The sequence below is a fragment of the Triturus cristatus genome, chromosome 4_1 (assembly GCF_964204655.1).
Source record: "Triturus cristatus chromosome 4_1, aTriCri1.1, whole genome shotgun sequence".
Lineage (NCBI taxonomy): Eukaryota > Metazoa > Chordata > Amphibia > Caudata > Salamandridae > Triturus > Triturus cristatus.
This window is the reverse complement of record NC_140585.1, coordinates 68,256,612-68,279,895: the sequence shown is the minus strand read 5'-3', so window position 1 is coordinate 68,279,895 and position 23,284 is coordinate 68,256,612. Positions and strand designations below refer to the sequence as shown.

The window sequence follows — 23,284 nt, the reverse complement described above, 5'->3', positions numbered from 1 at the left end:
CTGGCTCCAACAGCATTGCTTACCATCTTGGTCAAAAGTTGTCAACTGTTGCCGCTCAATCTCCATGCATGAATGCGAAGCATTAACAGATTGGAATGAAGAACCCTCCCCTGCTGCAACAGGAGATCCTCCTGAAGGGGTAGTCTGTTCGGAGGACCGATAGACATGCTCAACAGTTTGGGATACCAGACTCTCCAAGCCCAGTCTGGAGCCATAAGGATGACTTGGGCCCGGTTGTTCCGAAACTTCTTGAAAATTTGGGGCAGGAGTGGTAATGGCGGAAAGGTGTACAGAAGGCCCGAGCACCACTCAAGACAAAAAGTGTCTCTGAGCAAGAACTGTCTTGGACACTCAATCCCTGAGAACTAATGACTTTGCACATTCTCAGCAGTGGCGAACAGATCTAACCAAAACTTTCCCCACTGCTCAGATACCGTGCACCACCTCTGGCTGGAGACACCACTTGTGATAAGCTAGGCATCTTCGACTGAGTTTGTCTGCTCTGGCGTTCAGAGAGTCTGCCAGGTATTGAAGCACCAGGGAAATGCCCTGATATTCTAGCCACATCCAGAGATGCAGTCCTTTTTGTCAGAGGATCCACAATTCAACCCCGCCTTGTTTGCTGCAGTACCACACTGTAGTGGTGTTGTCTGTGAACACCTGCACTAGCCTTCCTTTGATGGAGAGTAGAAAGGCTTGCAATACCAACTGGATCACTCAGAACTCCAACAGGTAGATCAGAGTCCTCAGATCTCCACCTGTCCCAGATGGCCACCACAGCCCAGGAGTGACGTGTCAGTCACTACCGTCAGATCTGGTTGGGGAAGGAAGAGGTGTCTGCCGCTTACCCAATCGCGGTCAATGTGCCACCACTGCAAATCTTTTGCAATGCCCTCCGAGATCTGGACCATGTTGGTGAGATTCCGCTGATGCTGCACCCACTGAAACTTCAGGTTCCACTACAGAGCCCGCATATGCCAACGGACATACATCCCATGCAGGAAGCCAAGAGGCTCAGCAGCCTACGTCAGTCTCACGAACTTTAGGATGGACACTGAAACATCGGTATCATAGCCTAAATATCTTGGAATCGCCGCTTGGGAGGATAAGCTTGAAATTGCACTGTGTCCTGAACAGCTCAGATGAAAGGGAGCATCCGAGAAGGGATCAGGTGTGTCTTCGGCATGTTGATAGTGAACCTCAGCGAGCTTAGGAGGCACACCAAAGTCTGAAAGTGGGAGATGATAACGTGGGGAAAGCCAGCCTTCAACAGCCAGTTGTCGGGATAGGGGAAGACTGGCACCCTGATCTCCACAGATGGGGTGCAACCATTGCCATCACCTTGGTGAACACCCTAGTGCCGATGGTAAGGATATAAGGGCGCACGGTAAATTGAAAGTGCTCATGCCCAACCGTGAACCGCAGGAAACATCTGTTGGCAGCAGGACTTGAATATGGAAGTGTGCATTCTGCAACTCCAATGCTAAAATCCAGTCTCGCCAGTCCAGGGCAGACAGGACTTGAGCAAGCGTGAGCATTTTGAATTTCTTCTTTTTCAAGACAAAATTATGAGGGCACAGGTCTAGAATAAGGCAAGGGCCTCCTTCATTTTTTGGGCACCAGAAAATAGCAGGAATAACAACCATATACATTTTATGCTGCACCCTCTCTATGGTTTCCTTGGCCAAGAGAGCCGTCACTTCCTAACGGGGTAAGGAGATGTGGTCCTCCAACAGCTTCTCAAAAGTAGGTGGAATGGGTGGAGAGGTAGTCAAAAAGGAGAGGGAATAGCCCCTTAGGGCAATATAGAGAACCCAGCAGTCGGGTGTTATCGATCTCTAGTAGTGCAGGTGATGGCATACCCTGCCTCTTACTGGGAAACCATGATGGTCGTAGGGAAAACTAAAGGGCCATGAAGGTTGCCTGGGGTGGTGGACTGTCCCGAACTCTGGCTACCTCACCCCTGAGGCCTGTAAGTGTCAAGTCCTTGGCCACACAAAGACTAAGAAATCTGCTGGTTATAGTGGCTGGTTGGTTGGAGACGTGGTTGAAACCCACTCCTTGGCCATAAAAGGACTGGAAGACAGACAGTGGTTGTTGAGGGGCCATGGAAAAGCCAAAGACCATAAACCTGTTGCCCTTGAAGGGCTCTAGCGCTGAGTCCCCTTGTCTCCGAAGAAACAGGAGCCATCAAAGGACATGTCCTTGAGCCAGCACTGTACATCCTCAGAAAAGCCAGTCATCCTCAGCCAGGCATGGCGCCGTAAGGTCATCGACGAGTAAAGCGTTCTGACTAGCGAGTCGGTTATATCAAGCCCACAGCTTATGGTGAACTTAGCTGCATCTCTCAAGCCAGCAATATCTTGAGAGAGTATGGCCCACCTACAAGACAATAGGAAGCACCTGGCCAACCAGGTCTCAGAGCGAGCAGGATTCTCAGCCCAAAAGGCACGCAGTGTTCACCAATTTCAGTGCCAGGCAGGGGGAACTGAACATGTTCTTCCCCAAAAATTTCCTAAGATCTATTTTGGAAGTAGAGGCTAGGACCACCATGCTCTCCGGGGTGGGGTGTGTTATGAGGAAACCAAGGTCCATTGTGGAAGGGCGATGGTGGCGGGCAATCAACCTATTCTCAGGAGCTCCTGTGCAGTGCTTGGACCACTCCCTATGTAGAACGTCCATGAGGGCTTCATTAAACAGGAGAAGCAGTTCAGATGGGGTGACCCCCAGCTGAAGCAACTCGGTCAAGACATTTGTCTTTACAGCCACAGTGGGCAGCTGAAAGTCTAGAAACTCAGCTGCCCTTCTCCCCACCATAGCAAATGCGGCTCTCTCCTCTGTAACAACAGTAGGAGGAGAGACCAAGCCTGTCTCTTGGGAGGTATCCAGTCCACTGGCATCTGCCAGATCCTAAACTTGGTGTCCTTGGTGACATCTAAGAGCTGGTATTCATGATGGTCCACTTGCCCCTTTAAAATTATCTCCAAGTCCCAGCCCAAAAGGAATAAGGCACAGGCTCTGGCCTGGGTGGTACCCAAGTCGGGTCCGGAGTTGGACGATGCCCATCTGGCTCCGCATCAGAGTCGTGGATGGGTATGAAGACTGTGCCACTCGTGGGGGCCAGGGAAGTAGGCAGTGGAGCCAGGGAAGATTGAGGTGGCTCGACCTGATGAATGGATCCATCCATTTATGGATCCAAGGCTGGCCCCAGCGGCGAACCCACTGGTGGAAGACCAGTAGGGGCCCCTCTTGAGTCTCCGGGGATCTAAGGCGCTCCAGTGGGGACAGGTCGCCCAAATATGAGGTGCATGGCCTCATACAATTCACAAAGTTGGGTGGGGGTTGCTCTGGCTTATGGAAGCTAAGGGAGGTGAGGAGACAGCCCAGTAGCAGGCTCAACCATGTAGCCAGGACTTGAATGCCAATGCTCCCTTGTCTCATCCATTGACTTCGACGAATGGGGTTAAGTCGAATTCCTCTCCAACTTCTTGTTCTTCTTCCGTTTGTGGGACATACCCAAATGCCCAATCTTCGACTGCGATGATGAGCACTGGAAGTGGTTCTGGGATCGTTCCCGGAACCTTCCTCTTGACCGGGATCGAATCACTGCAGCACGCGTTAAGTAGCAAGGACCTAGAGGGTGTATGGCACGACAATCAATGTAGGTCTTGACATCATGGTTGTGCTCAAGGCACCATAGACAGACAAAGTGTAGATCCGTCTCTGACATTTGTCAGTGACAGGTGTGATAGGGCTTGAAACCATTCATCCTTATAGACATCCATGCCACACCAGGAGACTCAAAAAATTTGTCAACAAAAAGTTAAACAAAAGAGACAGTGAAAAACAGCATGGTGTAGCTCTTCTCCAGATCTGCGTTATCTGGCGCAGAACGAAAAGAACTGACATCAGAGCGCTGGAGTAGGCACCACGCACATTACTTTAGGTTGTGACTATGTCATGAGGAGCAAAACTACACGGCCTGTCAGTGAGCAGAAGCATAAAATTTCTGAAATGAGCCTGACTCCTGGGGATTATTCTAAGGTAAGGAATCTGTCGCTAGAAGTCTCTATTAGATATAAGATGTTCTGTGCTGAGAGTGTGTGTGCATGGTGGGATGTCTGAAAAGAGCAGTGGCAGTAGCTGTGCTCGATAATGGATAGGACCCATTGGTCTTCGTTGATTTCCTTTTAGCGGGGAAAAAAACCCTGAAGTCTTTCCCTGAAAAGTGTTGGTTGGGGAAATGCGACCAAGTCATTTCTTGGAGGTAAAGGTTTCCTTACTGGGAGTGCTTCTGCCTCAGCCTTTAGAGCTTTTCCCCTTAAAGGAGCCCCGTGAGAAGCCTCTACCATCCTGTTAGTGGTAACACTTGGACTGCCATTGGTAGGACTGGGTTGGTTCTGGGGCAGTGGTCTAGCACCCACCTCTAGACTGCTACTGCCAAAAAGAGCTCCTTCCGGAAGGGACCTGAAAGGCAGCCATAGCCTTAGTGTTCTATGTGTCCTTCTTAATTTTCTCAACCACGGTGTCAGCCTGAGGTCCAAACAGGTGCTCCCCGTCAAACAGCAAGTTAACGTGGTGCTGTTGCACCTTTGACTTGGACCTGGACACACGGAGCCAGGAGTGGCGCCTAAGGATGATTGAGGGGCTCACTCCTCTGACTGCTATATCTGCTGAATCCAAGGCACATCTGATAGTAGTATTGGAAATGGCTTTCCCTTCTTTAACAAGTTTCTCCCCCCTTTTGCGTTATTGGTCATATTGGTCAGGGAGGTACTGTAGTAGCCCCTTCATCCCCTCCCAGTTAGCTCTATTATAACGGGAGAGGATGCCTATGGAACTGGATATTTGCCAATGTGTGCCACACCCACTGCTACAGTCTTCTCTGCAGCATTAATTCACTTGTCAAGAGGCGGAGCGTCCCCTGTGACCTAGGCTGCTGCCGTTTTACTAGGAGTGGTGACAACCAGGGAGTCTGGTGGGACATGACCACTGATGTAGAGTTGGTCGGAGGGCGCAGACTTATACTTTTTCTCTATACGAGGTGATTCTATCCAGGATTTGAAGAGGAATTTTCAAATTCCACAGGCAGATTCTATTATGCCCTTGTGCATGGCAGAGGTACTGAATGGAATAATCTGCCTTTGAAAATGTCTCCATCAAAAATTCGTCATAATCAGGGGTCATGCATTTGTCCACTTTATGCTACGCGGCCGTGCGTTGAATAACGCTGTGGTACACCATGGCTTCTTCCAGGGGGGGACCTAAATTCTAGATTTGCAAAAGGCACACAATTGATGGACAGAATGCAGAAAAAATCAAAACATTCACCCCCAGTCAAGAGATCTGGGTTAAATCCATAATTTCTTTGCTCACCATGCCACCTCAGTTTAGACCTGGCCATATGCAAAGCAGTCTTGACCCTGTGCCTCATGGGAACAGTCTAGCCTGAACTGGCAAACCAGGTCCTCCCTGGACCAGAAACAAGCATCCTAGGACCGGTTTCGGGGTTTCACCCCATATCAGCCAGGATAGCATGAATCCATTGCTACAGTGAGCCCAGGACCCATGTCTGGGCATACCCGGCGCACTTAAGGTGAGAAAGCAAAAGACACACAATTGATGGACGGAATGCAGAACAAATCAAAACATTCACCCCCAGTCAAGAGATCTGGGTTAAATCCATCCTTCTTTTGCTCATAATCTGCTCAAGGAACCTCCTGAGGGGCCAGGGTAGACTGGGGTAAAATCCTCGGCCAAGGAAAAGGGGCTAGAACTGCCCGTATCAGAGTAGGACTCTGGTAACTCCTGTGTAGAAATGGCGGTTGAGATAGAGGCAGTGGAGGATGGGAAGGCAGGAAAGGAGGAGCATGAGTAGGAGCAGAAGCTTTGTCCTTAGGCTTGTTTGAGGGTAAAAGAGACACAGAAGTGCCCGTGGCGGAAATTTTTCAAAAGTAAGCCTTTGCTTCTTTATGTTATGTAATGTTATGGGGGATTTGTAGAGCGCACAGCTACTCAAAAAGAGTGTCCCGGCGCTAAAGTCGCACCTCGAGAAGGGAGAAATCCTGCAAGCTTCCATTTCTACACAGCGAGATTATTGATGGAACATCCAGGTCTTAAGATGGCGTCTAAAACTAAGGAGTTCAGGTTCGCTTCTGAGGGAGGGAGGAAGAGAATTCCATAATCTGCTTACGGTCACCTGGAAGGAGCATCCTCCCTTCCTTACTAGAAGAAATTTTGGCACCACTAACAGATGTTGGGTCGAAGATCTTAGCGTCCTACCCGGACAGTAGGGGGTGATTCTCTTTCTGAGATACAATGCCCCGCTATCATGCAAGGCCTTGAAAGCTAGTACCAGTGCCTTGAAGTTAATTCTGTTTTCCACTTGTAACCAGTGTAAGGTTTTTAGGTGACTTGTCAGATGGGTCCTAGGCCCGACCATCAAGATAGCCCTAGCCGCCGCATTCTGCACCAACTGGAGGCGGTTTATTAAGAATTTCGGAATGCCCAAGTACAGGACATTAGCATAGTCCAGCCTTGAGGTGATCAGGGCTTGAACTACCGTCTGCCTGTGAGGCAAAGGTAGAAGTGAGAGAAAATTTCTCAACATTTTTAGAAGCCGAAAACACATACCAGTCACCGATTTGACCTGCGATTTCATAGAAAGATCAGAATCTAATAGGACTTCAAGATTTTTCACAGAAGTGACAGGGCTAGGGGGGGAAGGTTGGTCCTGAGGCCACCAATTCCTCCATTCATCACCCGGTGTGTGTCCAAAAAAGATGATTTCGGTTTTAGCCGAATTACACAAAAGTTGATTCTGGCGAAACCAGTCAAAGATGTTGGACAAACACTGGTTAATTTTGCTATCATTAAAAGGTTCATCCTTTCCGTATGTGAACAGGAGTTGTGAATCGTCTGCGTAGGTTATAATCTTAGCGCTAAATTTTTCTGCGAGTGAAGCCAGAGGAGCCATTTAGATATTAAAAAGAGTAGGGCTCAATACTGAGCTCTGAGGCACTCCAACGTTCAGTAAGGGAATATCTGCTGAAAACGGTGGGGACCAGACAGATTGTTTACGATCGTTCAGGAAAGAGGCAAACCAGCTGAGAACCGTGCCCCCAAGACTACATTCCCTAAGTCTCTGAAGGAGACGGTCGTGGGGCACGGTATCAAAAGCAGCCGAGAGATCGAGCAGTATTAAAACTGCTTTTCCTCCTCTATCAAGGGTGCCTTTAATGCTTTCTGTAATTTCCAGTAGGGCTGTTTCGGTGCTGTAGTTAGCTCTAAAACCAGATTGACTGCGATGAAGGGCCTTAGTAGCTTCTATATAGTTGGTGATGACTGAGTTCACATATTTTTCTAGTGCCTTAGCAAAAAAAGGAAGCAGTGTTATGGGCCTATAGTTGCTTACAACGGCTGGGTCAGCAGAAGGTTTCTTCAGAAGAGGGATGATTTTACCCTGTTTCCACCTTACTGGAACATTACCGGTGGCTAAAGAGAGATTCATGACTTGGTTAGCAGCGGGATTTAAAACCTCGGCGACAGAAGCTACCATTTTAGCAGGGCAGGGGTCAGTAGGCGATCCGGATTTAAGTGCACTCAAGATGGTAAGTGAGGTATCCAAGGAGATGGGTGGAAACTCCAATAGTGCATCCGCCCTAAAAAGGTCTTTAGAGTCCTGAACGTCAGCCAGACTTGTATAGATGGATACAGCAAATGAGTCCTGAATGGACTTGATCTTGTCATGAAAGAACTTTCCAATACGAACAGTCCATTCTAAATTGGGGGTAAAAAGACTCTGGGTAGCATTTGGGGAGACAAAATCTTTCACTATCTTGAATAGTTCCTTGCTACAATTATTAGCGGAGTCGATTGTTTTAGCCAGAAAACTTTTTTTCTCATTGCGGACTTTCAGATAATGTGTTTTAAGTGCCTGTTTGTAATTGAGTTTGCTCTGAGGGTCATAGCTTTTTCTCCATAAACGCTCAAGGCATTTACAGGCACTTTTGCTCTTCTTCAGCGCCTCGGAAAACCAAGGAGCCTAGGGGTTTCCCCGAGCGGCCCTATGAGCCTTAGGAGGGGCAAGGTATAGTGTCCATTTGTGAAGCCAACTTTCTGGCGCAGATGCTGCATCCTCTAAAAGCCCTTTCACAAGGATCGGACGATGACTTATTATTTCTGCTAGAGAGTCAGGAGTAATAGCCTTAAAAGATCTAGCTTCCTTCTTTTGATTAGTGCTCTGAGCCCAAGACTTGTTACACTCTTTGTTCAGCCAAAAGGTGAGCAGGAAATGGTCTGACCAAGCAATCGGTCGGGGATTCTCTACATCAATGTTATGTGTGGAAAAGATCTGGTCTAAAATATGACCTTTGTCATGGGTTGAAGTAGACACGTATGAAGCCATACTAAAAATGTTTAAAGATTTGCATAGCTTCTTGACCTTGGGATCTTCTTTTTGGTCAAAATGCAGGTTAAAATCACCAAGGACCATGCAATGATTATATCTAGTGGCAATAGATGCTTTAGCAGGGTCTTTTCTGAGGAAGAGCTCTTGCCTGTGCACAAGTGGATAATGATTCTCCTTTATCTTTTGTTCAGCTCCTGCTGTGTCCTTTTGAATACTGGGCTTTCCTCGAGCTCATGAGCGGAATGCTTCGGAGCCAATAGTGGTTTCAGCATCGAAAGCAACTGATTCAGTGCTTATAGCGCTTTCGGCCTCAACGGGGGATCTGGCTTCGAAATAACAGTGCCGGCAGGCGTATTCGGATACACGGCTTGCTGAGTGTCCAGGCTCCTAAAAGCATCTTGCCTCAGGTCCAAGGTCTTGCTTCAGTATCGCTAAGAACTGACAAAACTGGGAGCAAAGCTGATTCACATCTGAATTCGATGGCAGAGAAAAACTATTTGACAATAGAGTCGATGCCCATGTGGATCCATGACTAGAGGAGGAGTCACCAAGATCTCATGACTTGAAAGACTACTTTGGAAAAAAAAAAAAGTTGCAATAGTCCGAGCCCACCACTAGATTGCAGGAGTATGCAGGGCATGTGTATCTACAACCACGCATGCTACAAACATGTTGGTTTCATTCTGCTTCGTTCACATACGACATCTTAAACCCACTATACCTACTCAGAGCTTAACTTCCATCGGAACCATGAAAACAAAAGTGCATTCAAACGGGAATGTTTTCCTCAAAGCAGTAGATCAAAAAGATGCATAAGTCCTAAGCTCTTATAACTGCTGCAGCCAAACAGGGTGAAAACACACCTCGGAGCCTAGGGTCCTTGTGTTCCTCCTCCACGGGCACATGGCCATGTTGTGCGGGCTGCACTGTCCATTTTGGAACAGGACCAAGACTGATTTGCATATAACAAGTCCCTTTCTATACAAGACCGGCTACAAACATAGAATGAAAAGCGCCCAGAGCAACTTTCAGCTGTTCAAACTGATTCAAGCCTTTCGATCCTTCACTTTATGCTGTCTACTCAGCTGGAGCACGTTTTAGCATGTTAGATGACAAAAGGCGCTCCGATGCCACCATATGGATGTTGTTCTCCTCTCTTCTTGGTCCACTTCATTTTGGACCATAACCCAATAATGAGGGAGACTTCCTACTTGAAATTCGGCAGGTGATATGCAGAGTCCCTCAGGGAGGGCAGTGTAACCTTTAACAACTATCTCCACTCCAAATTAACACAAACACAGCCTCTTCCACATATGGCCCCTTTCTATACCCAAACTTACTTCTCATATTCCATGCTCAATTATTTATGATGAAGTGGGGATAAAAGCAGGAACCACATCCAAAGTGGCATGGGACTGACAGCGAGAAGCAATAAGACTGAGCAAGTAAAGGGGACGCTGTGGGCTATGCCACAACTGTGTCAATACAATAGAGCAAACAGGCCACCACATAAACTTTTTTAAAATCATATAATAGCAGTTGGAGCCAGCAAATAACTGGTCCCCACCATGACAGTTCAAGCCTGTAAAAGCAGTACAACTGTATCAGATCTATTAACACTAGTGGAATCGTAGTGTTCAAAGGATATCTATATTAAACACTGCTGAGGTCTTCACATCAGTCTACAATGGTATCTGACTGATTCTGGGCTTCCAGTAAAGACACCCCTACCAAGCATTTCTCCCAAAGCAGGATCAAAGGGACATCCAGATTAGACTGGTAATATTTACATTTTTCTACCCATTTATTTTTATTTATTATTAGGACAGGAATTAAAAATTACATTAAGAAGATAAGGGCCAGATAAGCCGCCCCCATTTGCCTGGATCCAAACTCTTGTAGTTAGGCTTTAAATAAAGTAGTCAAATGGCTTGTGCCAACTGCCTTTTGCACTTCTGCTGTTACTGCCTTCTGAAAACTTCTATTGAAATTACTTTCTGACTTCTAGGCAGCCAAGACAGAGAAGACAAAAGCTTCTTTCACTCACTTTTCAGCTCCCCCCTATCTGCTCACACCAATTCTACTCTATTAACTCAGTTCACTGTCCTCTCTTTAGAGGGCTCCAAAACTGCCCTATTATCTATTGCACCAAGGACTCCTCTTGCTCTTGTCCTGTTCAATTCTGCCTCTGGTAACTGATTCCATGGCCCTAGCTTTCAGAGGTCTTTACAGCCTGTAACTACCTACTGCCTACCCAACTGAGGGGACTACCACAGCACACAGGCAGTTCATCACGTACCCTCTCAGGTCAAGTTCTATCACAGCCCATCCCATGGACAGGCCTTCGATCAATGTGATCCCTGAGTAAACATCCCACCAATGTTAATATGCACCTTTGTATCTCACCAATCTGGCCAGTGGCCAATACAGAGATAAGTGTTACAACACTCATAACACACTATGGACTGAGAGCAGGACGAGCAGGGGCCTCGCCACAGCAGTGAACCAATTGTTATTTGGCACTCATCTCGCACTCGACCTGCCATTATTATGGGGTCTCAGTTTTCCCCCACAAGTGGGTCTCGTCAGGAGGAAGGCACATTGCCACCCAGTACCACAGCTCTCCAGAGAGCAGCCAACATTCAATGGTACCCAGGTACCGTAGTGTACAGCAAAGCGGAGCCCTGACTTGTAAGGGTACCTGTTTTGTTATATTTGTGTATTTGTAAAGCTGTGATGGTAGCCTGGCACTAAGCAGGTGTTTGTGCCTAGCTGTATGGTTGGTTAATAAAAAGCCAGATGACACCCCAGTTGAGGGTGCACATAATGCAGCTGCTACCACCACAAGCTCTCTGGATGATGGCACCACCTCATGGTTCTAGCCGCTCTGGTGCAGCCACACCGTGTACCAGAGGGTCCAGCTCAGGCAGAACCACCAAGGTCAACATGGTTTCTCCATAGACTCCTTCCAGTCTTGCAGCTCCATGGATATCCCACACCTACAGGCATGACCTTGGTGTCTTTCAATATAGGGTTATCATTTACAGCAGAAAAAACTTCACGATGCGTGAGATGCATGAAATGATTGAGGGCTTGCAATAGAACTTTGGAAGACACATCTAGAAAGTTGGTTCACATGATCACTAGTTTCTGCAGCTAGTTTTGCGTAGCACAGTATTTCTTTACTTGTTTTCATAAAAGTCATTACTTTTCAGATAGAGAGTTAGAGAGTGTATCAACAATCATCAAATGCAAACAATTGTTACATAAACGTAAAGTCTGGTATACACATATGACTACAGACGGCTCTACTCATGGGAAGAAAATACTAACTATTTAAACAACAGATCAAAAAGGCCGGTGCTTAGGTCTGTGCAGGAGCTATAGTTCTTGAGCCAAGTAAGTCACTATGCACTAAACAGTGCAGGAGCCATGCACAATATTAGTGCCTTCAGTCTAAAAGTGGTAAGTTGAATAGTACCACCCTAACAACTAACAAGAAAGCATTTTGCTAAGACTACACCCAAAAACAAACTCCGAAGGTGGAAAGGTGTCACACCTGATCAAGATAGCGAGGCAGCAGTTCAGACATCAGCTTCTCTGTGCTCTTGCTGATCTCTGATGGCTTCAGGATGCTGCAGTTTCCTACAAAGGGAAAAAAGAAACACACGTCAGACAATCCCTGGAGTTCAAAGCTGTTCCTTTGGGTGGATAACAGTCAATTTTCCTTAACTCTGGAGGATACATATTTTGTTGTGTTATGTTACAGGAGGAGACATGTTATGTTGGGTTGGGTTATGTTACAGCTACTTGTGTAGCACACGCATGCTATAGGAGTAGCCCTTTAGCAAATTTGGGGATGTTCAGATGAGCTTACGAGCACTATTCTGGACTTTCTGGTTGTGTGTAAACACTGTATTGTTCGGTGATGTGTGATTGTGTGTGTAGGTGTGTGAGAGTGTGGGGGAGTATCTGTGTGTGTGCGGACACAGTGTTTGAGTGTGCTTGAGAAAGAGTGTGTGAGTGTGTCTGCACAGGTGTGTGTGGTGCACTCAAACAGTTAAAAAGGAACACCGACCTAGACAGGGTTGGTTAAAACATTCATTGTGCCAGCCTGCACAAGTGTAATGGGAGGTAGAGGGGCAGGTTTAGCACTGTGGGTGCAGATCAGTGATCTGTGGCACTGTGACCACACTGTTCATGCTAGTGGGCAGGTAAGGGGATAGAAAAAGGGCACTGAAGATTGAAAGGGAGAGCATGGTGTTAGTGTGGCAGAGTAAAGATGTTGACATCAGTGGGCAGTTGTCGCTGTGGTAGTTGAATTCATAAATGGCAGGTATGTTGAGGTGGGTGTCTCCAGGTTATTCTCTACACTAGAGCGAAGGTAGGACAAGGGCACTTACAAGGAAACTAATGGGTGTAGTATGGTGATGATAACAACGTATTGCCAGTTACTGGCCCTCTGCTGTGGTGTAAAACAAAATTCTGCACACTGGGAGCAGTTCATGGAGGGTGCATGCAGGGGTGAAATTAAGAGGTTGGCTGAAAAAACCCATATTACAAGTGGTGCTCAGCTTCAGTGCTTTATCGAATGTAGTAGAGACACAGCAACGTGCAAGAAGATGGAATGATGAATGGCAGAAGTTGCAGACACAGGCATTATGGGCACACTGTCTGGGGCGTGTTTGCTTGAGAGATGTATTCTAGGTGGGGAAAAATGGATCAACAGGTTAGTGACTGTATCTAGGTTCAGCATATTGTTGCATGATATATGCACGTTTGACTCTAGGGCATTCTCCAAAGATATGACCATCCCCCGGCCGGATGACTGACTCCCACCTAACTGCTTTTGTGGGACGGCCTGCCGTTCTGTCATGGAATGTCAATGGTCTCCTGGAAAAGATAATGAGGGGGCGGTTAGGAGGGAGGCACACAAGTATAACCCAAAAATACTCCTCTTGCAGGAAACATATCTCATGGGCAACAAGGTCCTTTTCTAGCATTTAAAGGGTTTACAAGGGTGTTTCATGCAGATTTTCATCGCAGCTTGAGAGTGGCTATACTGCTGCGGAGACGCGTCCCCCTAGCGGTATCAAGGGAATGGAATGATAGGCTGGGACGCTATATGGTGGTGATTTACATTATTCTACCTATTTAGTTCTATTTATTATTAGGACAGAAATTAAAACATTACAGTAATAAGATAAAGCCCAGGTAAGCCACCCAGAATGCCCTGGCTCAAAACTCTTGTTGGTAGGCTTTAAATCAAGTGGTCAAATGGCTCAAGCCACCTGACTGGTGCACTTCTGCTGTAACCACCCCCTGAAGCCTCCTATACAAATCTCTTTCTGACTGCTAGGCAGCCAAAATTGTCACTGCATGGAGCCCCGTTGTCCCGGGTTTGTGTCTATGCCCCACCCCCCTTGATGTTGGAGTTCCTAGCTACATTGAGTCAGCTCCTGTTGGAGCTTCCAGCAGACCCATGGGTTCTGGGTGAAGACCTCAATGGGGGTCTATGACCCTGGACTAGATTGTCCTTCCAAGGTTTCCACAGTGGCAGCACAACCAACTACTCTAGCCATGTTTCTGCAAAATATGTTTCTTCTGGACATGTGGCAGGCGCACCACTCAGCAGGGCGTCGATATACATTCTTCTGTAACCCACAAACGACTTTCCCCCACTTCGATTATTTGTTACACCCTAAAACTAAGGGCCATAGGGTACTCCATGCATGCATCCTAGAACGAGGCCTATCGTATCACTCACCTGTGCAGAAAGACCATGCCTGGGGGCCTCCGCCCTCCATAGTAATTTGGTGCCCGAGTCAATGGTGCCTGCAAGATGGTGACTTTTGCAAGGCTTGCCAACAAATGGGTGAATGATACTTAAGAGAAAAGGGTGGTTCATTCGATTTCCCGAGTATCCTCTGGGAGGCCCTGAATGTCACCCTGAGAGGAAAGATCATTAACTATATTAAAGGCCAGGGAAGAAGGTCCCAACAAATGATCTTTGACTTAGAATGTCGCATTGACGAGCTGGAACAGCAATACCTTGCCAAGGCACATGACTCCATTCTAAGGGACTCTTTACACACACAGGTGCTTCTGAGACAGGAACACATGCAGGAGGCTCAGGTGGTGTGGTTGGCTACACGAAGCCAGATATACCAGAGAGGGGACAACGCTAGCAAGACTCTTCATTGGCTGTGCACACCCCATGTCATTGGAAACCCCATATCTTACATCGAAAAGGACCATGGTACGCATGTCACGGGCAGTGAGGATATAGCACATGCTTTTGCCACTTACTATCAACAACTATATAGCCTCGGCCAGAAAGAGCAGCAGCCAGACATGCAATTTTTCACTGAAGACCTTCCAGTGACCAAGATGGGGCTTGCAGACAGGGAAATGGTGGAGGCAGATGTCACACCAGAGGAGTCAGGGGAGGCCCTAGCACAGTTTCAATTGGGTAATGCACCGGGCCCAAACAGGTACCTGGTAAAGTTTAGGAAGGTCCTATGGCCTCAGGGGGGCCCACTCCTGCTGCAAGCATTCCAGGAGGCTATAAAGAGGGGCCATCTACCTTGAAACCTCTGGACTGCTGACATAGTGGTGATTACAAAATCAGGCCACAAAGGCAAAGGCTGTGAGGAATAATGCCTGATCTCACTAATATACACAGATGTTATGATCTGAGCTAATATGATGGCCAATAGACTGTTGGGATGACTGGAAAACTTGTACATCCAGATCAGTGAGGTTTTTGACCCGGAGGGTCACTAGGCACAACATTACAAGAGTCAACCACGCTATTGAGCTGAGCGCTGGCTTGGCGGGCCATCAAGCTATATAGGATACATAAGGCTGCTCTACATCCACCTCCAGGCCAGGCTGCAGATTGGCAATGCCATCCCCCCTTAGTTCCCCATAAGGAGGCTCGCCAGGCATGCCCACTCTCTCCCCCTGGCAATAGAGCCCCTGGCAGCATGGGTGAAGGTTGATACTCTGCTCCGCGACTCCCAATGGTCTCCAACGGTAAAGGACAGAATCTCATAATTTGCAAACTATGTCCTGCTCTTCCAGAATGATCCTCCCAGCTCGGGGCCTAGAGCCCTGCAAATGTTATCCATATTTAGGGCTTGCAGATTAATAAAGCAAAATCATCCATCTATCCTATTGCTCATTGGAAGACAGACATGTCTTGGGCCCTGGAATTGCGTGTACTACTGAAGGGGTAAAATACCTTTGGGTTTATATCACGGCAGAGAAAGCCTTGGCTTATGAGTGTAACCTCCATTCGCAGCTAGGGAGACTGGCTGGAGACATTACATTTTGGAACTCCCTCCAGCTATCTCTGCTTGGCCATTCGGTCATCTTCAAAATGGTCTAACTGCAGAGACTACTGTATCAACTCCAGAACTTCCTCTTTCCAGTTAAAAAAACCTTCTTTGCTAGGGCCAATGTCCCATTAAGGGAGCTCCTGTGGAGCGAAGGACCCCTGCATTGCCCTTGCAAAATGCTGTAGGCTCACCTTTGAGGAGGGCATTGCCCGGACGTGTTGCAATATAACAGAGCGCCACATCTCCTGGTACTTAATGAACTGGTGGTTCTAGGGATTTGAGGATCCAAACTATGCAGTGGAGGGTTGGGTCTTGGGTCGTGACAGCTTCCCAAACTTGTATACGGTGGTGCTTTACCACACACTATGCTCTGCTCCACGTGGGTGGCACTGACTATATGAAAACAGGTCACAAATGCCACGTGATGGGCTAGCCAACTGACATTGGGGACCCAGTTGTGGAGGGGGACTAGACTTCCCCAGGTATCGGCATTTACACGGTTTTGCCACGAAGGATGAAGTTGGCATCATGACGCTGGGAGATGTTCTCACAAACGGATCCCTTAAGGCTTTCACAGAGCTACAAGTATAATGTAGACTACCAAATGCACGCAGCCAGTTTTTCTTTAGACTTCGGCATTCTCTCACCCCCTATTTGCCCAAAATTCAGGCTTATTCACCTCCAGAGGCTAAAACCCGGCTCACTGACATTAAAACACACAAGCTGTTGGTAGTATATCAAATGTTGTTATGCCAAAAATCAGCTCTTAGAGTAACGGTGAGGTAGGTTAGGACACAGTATCAGGGCCAACTTGAGGATGAGAACTGGAGGGAGGAGTTGGCGACCCTGAGAGAGGCAGTAGTGGCCGCTCAGTACCGTCTTATCCAACTCAAAATACTGCACCACATATACCTCACGAGAAAATGGCTATTCAGAATGGGGCTGTGGGCTCGGGAGTTGCTTGCACTGCAGTGCTGCTAACAGAAGCTCACTACATACAATCTGGGGCTGTCCAGTCCTATCACATTTCTGAGATGGGATGCAGAGGACTCTGGGGACACTGCTGGGCTGGAGGTTCAATCAATCAATCAATCATACGTTTGTAGAGCGCAACAACTCACTTGATAGGGTATCAAGGAGGTGGGGGAGGGGAATGCGCAGATTCTGGAGGCTCACGGCAATCCGTCGAAGAGCCAGGTCTTGAGGTCCTTCGTGAACTTGGAGAGTATTGGCGTCTGTCTGAGGTGGAGTGGGAGGGTGTTCCATGCATTGGCTGTGAGGAAGGTGAGGAGCGACCTCCTGTTCTGGTCTTCTTGATGGGCTGCACAATAGCGAGGGAGAGCTGGGCTGACCGGAGGGCTCTTTGGAGTGCGTGGAAAGAGAGGCAGTGGTTCAAGTAGGCAGGTCCTGTGTTGTTGAGGGCTTTGTGGGCGTGGGTGAGAAGTTTGAAGGTGATTCTCTTCTCAATGGGGAGCGAATGCAGTGTCTGCAGGTGTTGGGTGAAGTGGCAGGGACGTGGTAGATTGAGGATTACTCTTGTGGAGGCGTTCTGGACATTCTGGAGTTTACTGGCGAGGTTCTTGTTTATTCCAAAGTAGAGAGCGTTGCAGTAGTCGAGTCTGCTGATGATGAGGGCGTGGGTGACGGTTTTTGTGTTCGAGGGGAATCCAATTGAAGGTCTTTTGTAGGAGTCGGAGGGTGTGGAAACAGGAGGATGAGACAGTGTTGATTTGGTGGTCCATTTTGAGTTCAGAGTCCAGAATGATTTCGAGGTTGCGTGCGTGGTCCGTGGCGGATGGTGGGTGTCCGAGGGCAGGGGCCACCCGGTGTTGTTCCAGGCGTCGTGGTGTGGGCCCATGATGAGTACTTCGGTTTTGTCCATGTTGAGTTGTAGGCAGCTTTTCTTCATCCACCTGGCGAAGGGAACCAAAACTGGTCTTACTCCGTATTGCAGAGTCCACAGTCCCCAGAGATTTGTCAGAGGTTAAAGTTAGATATAACCTTACTCTCTAAAGTGGTAGCTTGGTCGAGCAGTAAGGCAGTATCAGAGGACAGGTAAAGCATTTGTTGTACACACTCAGTCAGCAAATGGCCTCACACACTCATAGTTACAGGTTGTTGCAATAGGCCACACAGTTTCAAACACAAGAATACATTGAGCTCAATGGGAACTTTTAAGTTATATGCAATTAATTACTTTCAGGATTACTTTTCTAACTCCAGGACTGGATCCTAGATTCAATCCTGGGACGTTCTTGGAAACAAGCGAGTAAATTCGGTTAAGTTATGGTTGTGATTTTTAAGCAATATTTTGCTATTTTAAAAGTTGACACTTAGAAGAAATGTCATAGAAAAACAGTCAATGGTTCCCTATGGAAGAAAATTCATGTTACGGGTAAAGTATGTTCTCGTTACTTTTGTAATCCAGGGCTGGGCTCCTAGGCACAGTACTGGGACCTCTATCTAAAACAGGTAAGTAATTACGTTTTCACAGTTGGTACGATTTTTAAAGAATATTTGTAGTTTGCAAAAATCGACACTTAGAACAAATTTCACAGAAAAACAGTCAATTATTTCCTATGGGAGAAAATTGGGTTAGTGGTAAGTACGTGTAGGAAGGTGGAATCTGACTAATGGTTGCCCCCAACCTTTTGCCTGGTATTTGAGTGGTTTTTGACTAGTCTGGCTGGGATCCTGCTATCCAGGACCCCAGCCTATCTGCTTTCTCCCTAAAACTAATGTGAAGTACCTTAGGTACAAACAATTGGATGCTGAGGATGCCCTGACAGTCCCTTGTAGATGGTACCCTAGGTACCCAGGGCATGGGTCCCTCAGTAGGCCTACCAGGGCTGCAGCACTTATTATGCCTCCCTGGGACAGCCATACAAACTGACACCACCAGACCACTACTGTAGTCTGGGTAAGGTGGTGCTAGCACCCCTTACAGGGATATAGGTACCCTATATCCCACCCCATTACAACACATGTACTCTCATAGGTCACCCCTATAGCAGGCCTTGCTAATCCTACAGGGCAGGGTGCTGAAGTATGTGTGAGGGGGGACCTCTACATGAGTAGGGCCTCTCTGCAACCTTCGTAAAATCGTTACTGGGTTGTTTGTAGTGTAGCCATACCATATACTCTTAACCGCATTATAAGTCTATCGCGATACCGCGATAACTTGAGAATGGCTACACAGAACCATATCGTGTTTGGTGTCAAACATGTAGGAATCATACCCCTAGTCCAGCCTTGGGCATGAGGGTACGATTCCCCCTTGCTAGAAGGGCGATATGGGAAAAGCGGTAGAATTTAGACACCAATTTAAAAGTGCACAAGTTTCACAAAATGGCTACTGCCCACCACCTACACGACCCTGGCTGGCTGTTGCTGGGGAAAACCCCAGCCTCGCCAGCTGGACAATAGGGCTCCTGTGGCAGGGAGGTGCTAGCATCTCCCCAGACAGGATAATGTGGATTGGAACAGGGTGGGTGCACCAAATGTCCTTTCAGAGTTGCACGTAGGCAGCTGCAGAGACCTAATTCTGCATACACCGCATCCTGCCCCTCACCCAGGCGGGAAACACACAAAGGGGAGAGGGTGTAGCCACCCTTTCCCGCCTCACCACTCATTGGTGGACACTACTCTGGACACTCTCCTAATCTTGGGGATAAAGGTGAATAACGTGGCCCCAGAGCCTCAGATTAATCTTGAACTTTACAGTCTTGACCTTCAACTTGCTGCTGCCCAGCTGACGGAAGAAATCTCCCTTGGGATAAAGGAGTTATCCCCCTGCTTGGCAGGCACCTGAAACACTGCAAGTGACCCGGTTGGAACTTCGCTGCTCTCACGAACTTCGACGACTTCCAGAAACCTTGAGGTGGGTTTCCAGCACATCCCAGAGGCCAGTGAGTGTGCTCAACGAGTTTGGGCACCGTGGACCGCATGGGTGCCGAGAGCCCCAATACCCCGAGACCCCGGCCACCTCTTGCATAGCACACGACCCTGACCAGTGGGGAAGTTGTGCTTTGGTCCGTTTACGAGCCAACCACTCTACAGCAATTGTGCCAAAGATCAGCACCCTAGTCCCCTCCGGTGGCCCGTGGGTGCCCTTTTACGCACGCCAAATTGCTGCCTCCCGCGGTCCCTTGTCTCTCGACTTGTGGGCCCTAGCGGAGGTCTATCTTTGAAAACAAGAGTTCCCCTGGTTGCTCCAGGCCTGCTCTACAGTCTCCTCGAAGGAGACCTCTCCCAGACCTCGTGGGTCTGCAAAGTAGCAGATTTGTTTATTCTTCGTGGGTTGCGGTTGCCAAGGCTTAGTGGATCCAATCCGGACACTAACACCGCAGCGACCCTCATCCGACGTGGGACAGTCGCCCTCCTGAAGCTGGCCTTCCTTGAAGCCTCCCGGAGACCGTGGCTGCAGATCCAAGCTACACAACTTTCCACCTGAAGCACCCGACATCGAAGGGCTCTTTGCTTTGAGCCTCCTGGTCACTTTGCCGTGACCCAGACTCTGTCCCCTCTGCTTTCAGGTTCTTCTCTACATTCTTCACATCTTTGATCTTCACGGCATCATCAACGCTTTTGGCTAGCAGAACTTTTGACTATTTTCCCATTGAAAATCAGCCCGCGACCCGACAGCAGAAACGACCTATGCACCCGGCTTCCCTGGGGCAGGTAACAGTGGTACCTCGGTACTCTCGTGGTTGTGGGCATCTCAAAAGCTTAAGTCTAAAGTTTTAACTTTGTACTCCTGCTAGAAGTATTTTTAAACTGTTTATTTCCAACCGCGACATTCTCCGTAGGCTGTAATAGAGATCCCGATAACAGCTACTTGCACTGCACGCGCCTCCCGTGGGTCCCCTTCCTCATAACCTGGGGTGGATTCTTAAGGGGCCAGCGATCCTGAATGCCCTAGGCATTGCCTGTAGAATTGTCGTGGTTCTTATACCACTTTTTTAGTATATGGTTTGGTCCCCCCCTGGGGCCCAATGTTAATAGTGCTATTTATTGTGTCTATCAATGCTTGTTTGATATTGTAACTTTGCCACAGCTTCATAAAGAGACTGTGGGATTCTGTCTAGAATAAATACATATATTTTATATATATACCTGCGTGGGCTACTCTTTCATTTGGTTATTCAAGAGGTTATTATGGTAAAACAATAAGCTTAACACTCCTTCAAGACTTAGCCTGAAGGCTGCTCTCCACAGCTACCACTAGGGTAGCTTTCTTTAAAGGTTGTCTTAAACCTATCATCAATAAGAGTCGAATTGGACTGGTACAAGGTGTCCCTATAACTAGGAACAGCATATGCCAGGCCAACTTCTCACAGTACGGTTGTGAGTACTTTTTAGGGTCAGTGCTGGGCTCCTGGAGCCCTAGTTTGGTTAGATGCAGGCCCATTGGTAATTTTTTAAGTTTGCATAGGGACCTCAATTCCTTGAAAGACAAGTGTAAGTAAAGTGTGAGGTCGAGCTCCTCCACGAGGTCCATGTTATTATTTTCACTAATAGCTGGGTTTGTTTGAGTCATTCTAACCTGACAGTTCTAATCCTCTACCCTGACTATAGTGACTTTTATTTTTCTAAACTTCTAATGGGACTTAAGCAAGGCCCTGACAAGACTTTTAGTATTTTGGAAAAGACCAATCAGAATTCTAAAGGCAGTTTTAAGAGTTCTGTTGTGTGATCACATGGTAACCAAGTAGTCCAACAAATGAAAGTTTGTATCCCACCGCTGATCCACCAATGGGAGAAAATGGCTCTGCATATACTGTTCGCAAATAGGTACAGTGTGTACAGAGTCCACAGTCCCCAGAGGTTTGGCAGAGGTTAAAGTTAGATATACCCTTACTCTCTAAAGTGGTAGCTTGGTCGAGCAGTAAGGCAGTATCAGAGGACAGTGTAAAGCATTTGCTGTAGACACTCAGTCAGCAAATGGTCTCACACACTCAAGAACTGAACTCTAGGCCAATGGTTTATATAAAAATATATGGTTGTTTTATTTTAGAACCAACAATAGGTATAAAAATATACTTTCTCAGAATGAGATGCTTTAGTTAAATACTTTTGCAATATGCAATTGACTTTTGTAGGTAATAGTTACAGGTTGTTGCAATAGGCAACACAATAATACATTGAGCTTAATGGAAACTTTTAAGTTATATGCAATTAATTACTTTCAGGATTACTTTTCTAACTCCAGGACTGGATCCTAGATTCAGTCCTGGGACAGTTCTTGGAAACAAGTGAGTACATTTGGTTAAGTTACTGTTGTGATTTTTAAGCAATATTTTGCTATTTTAAAAGTTGACACTTAGAAGAAATGTCATAGAAAAACAGTCAATGGTTCCCTATGGAAGAAAATTCAAGTTACGGGTAAAGTATGTTCTCGTTACTTTTGCAATCCAGGGCTGGGCTCCTAGGCACAGTACTGGGACCTCTATCTAAAACAGGTAAGTAATTACGTTTTCACAGTTGGTACGATTTTTAAAGAATATTTGTAGTTTGCAAAAATCAACACTTAGAAGAAATTACACAGAAAAACAGTCAATGATTTCCTATGGGAGAAAATTGGGTTAGTGGTAAGTACGGTTGTGAGTACTTTTCAGCTGGGCACCAAGATCCAGCACTGGGAGCTCTCCTAATAGCAGGTGAGTATTTCCGTTTTCGTTACCCGGTTGATTTTAGGTGAATATTTTACGTTTTAGAAACTCCACACTTGGAAGAAATTTCAGAAGAAACCAGTCAATGTTAACTCATGGAAGAAAAGTGAGCTATCGGCTTTTGGGTAAGTACTCGATTGGCAGAGTTAAGGTTCTGGGCACAGACTCAGGGGTCTCCCAGGGTCAGGTTGGTACAGTTGTTACACCCTCAGCGGCACTGGGGCGGCCGGGTGCAGAGTGAGTTAGGCCCAATGTTATCCTATGGGAGGCAGTGGGGCCTTGGTTGGTGGCTGCTGACTAGCAGTCCACGATGCTGTAGGAGCTGGGCTCCTGGTCATTTGCTCAGGGCAAATGAGGAAGTAGGTAGGAGTAGAAGTTGCACTGCCTGGGCCACTCGGGCGGCTGGGTGCAGGGTGCTTTTGAGCCTTCTGGCGCTCAATGGATTTCAATGGGAAAGCTCAAGGACGAACGAAGGCTGCAAGCTCGGGGACGAAGATTCTTCGGTTGCCACCACCACTTCGAGAGGTAAGTTGGGTAGTTGGAGGATAGGTAGGTACCCAGGAGTCGGGCACAGGGGGCCGCCGGGTGCAGGGGTGCCTTTTGATGTCGGGAAATCTTACCCTCTGTTGATCGAGGTTGGGGGGTCCCTGGTTCTGAGGCTGCAGGCATCATCAGGAGCGTCGAGGTGGGTCCTTGGGTGCCGGATTTGGGGTCACAGTCACCGGGGGGACGTCCTCGGGGTCTTTGTCCACTCCGGCACAGGCCAGGCTTGGATGGTGCATAGTGTGCAGGGTTCGCGGTTCTGGGCTAATGCCAGGGGTTAGAAACTTGCTTTGAGCAGAGCCACTGCTCATGGGAGT

The 23,284-nt window shown here is 47.5% G+C and overlaps 1 protein-coding gene across 10 annotated transcripts in view; it reads right to left on the bottom strand.

Annotated features, from left to right (window-relative positions):
• Positions 1-23,284, bottom strand: part of LOC146839543 (aldehyde dehydrogenase family 3 member B1-like) — a 571,254-nt gene that overhangs the window by 293,313 nt on the left and 254,657 nt on the right. For all 10 annotated transcript variants that reach the window (XM_085651604.1, XM_085651605.1, XM_085651597.1 and 7 more), the window contains one exon: positions 11,970-12,055. In XM_085651604.1, coding sequence (XP_085507730.1) covers positions 11,970-12,055 — 86 coding nt within the window. The remainder of the gene's footprint in view (positions 1-11,969; positions 12,056-23,284) is intronic.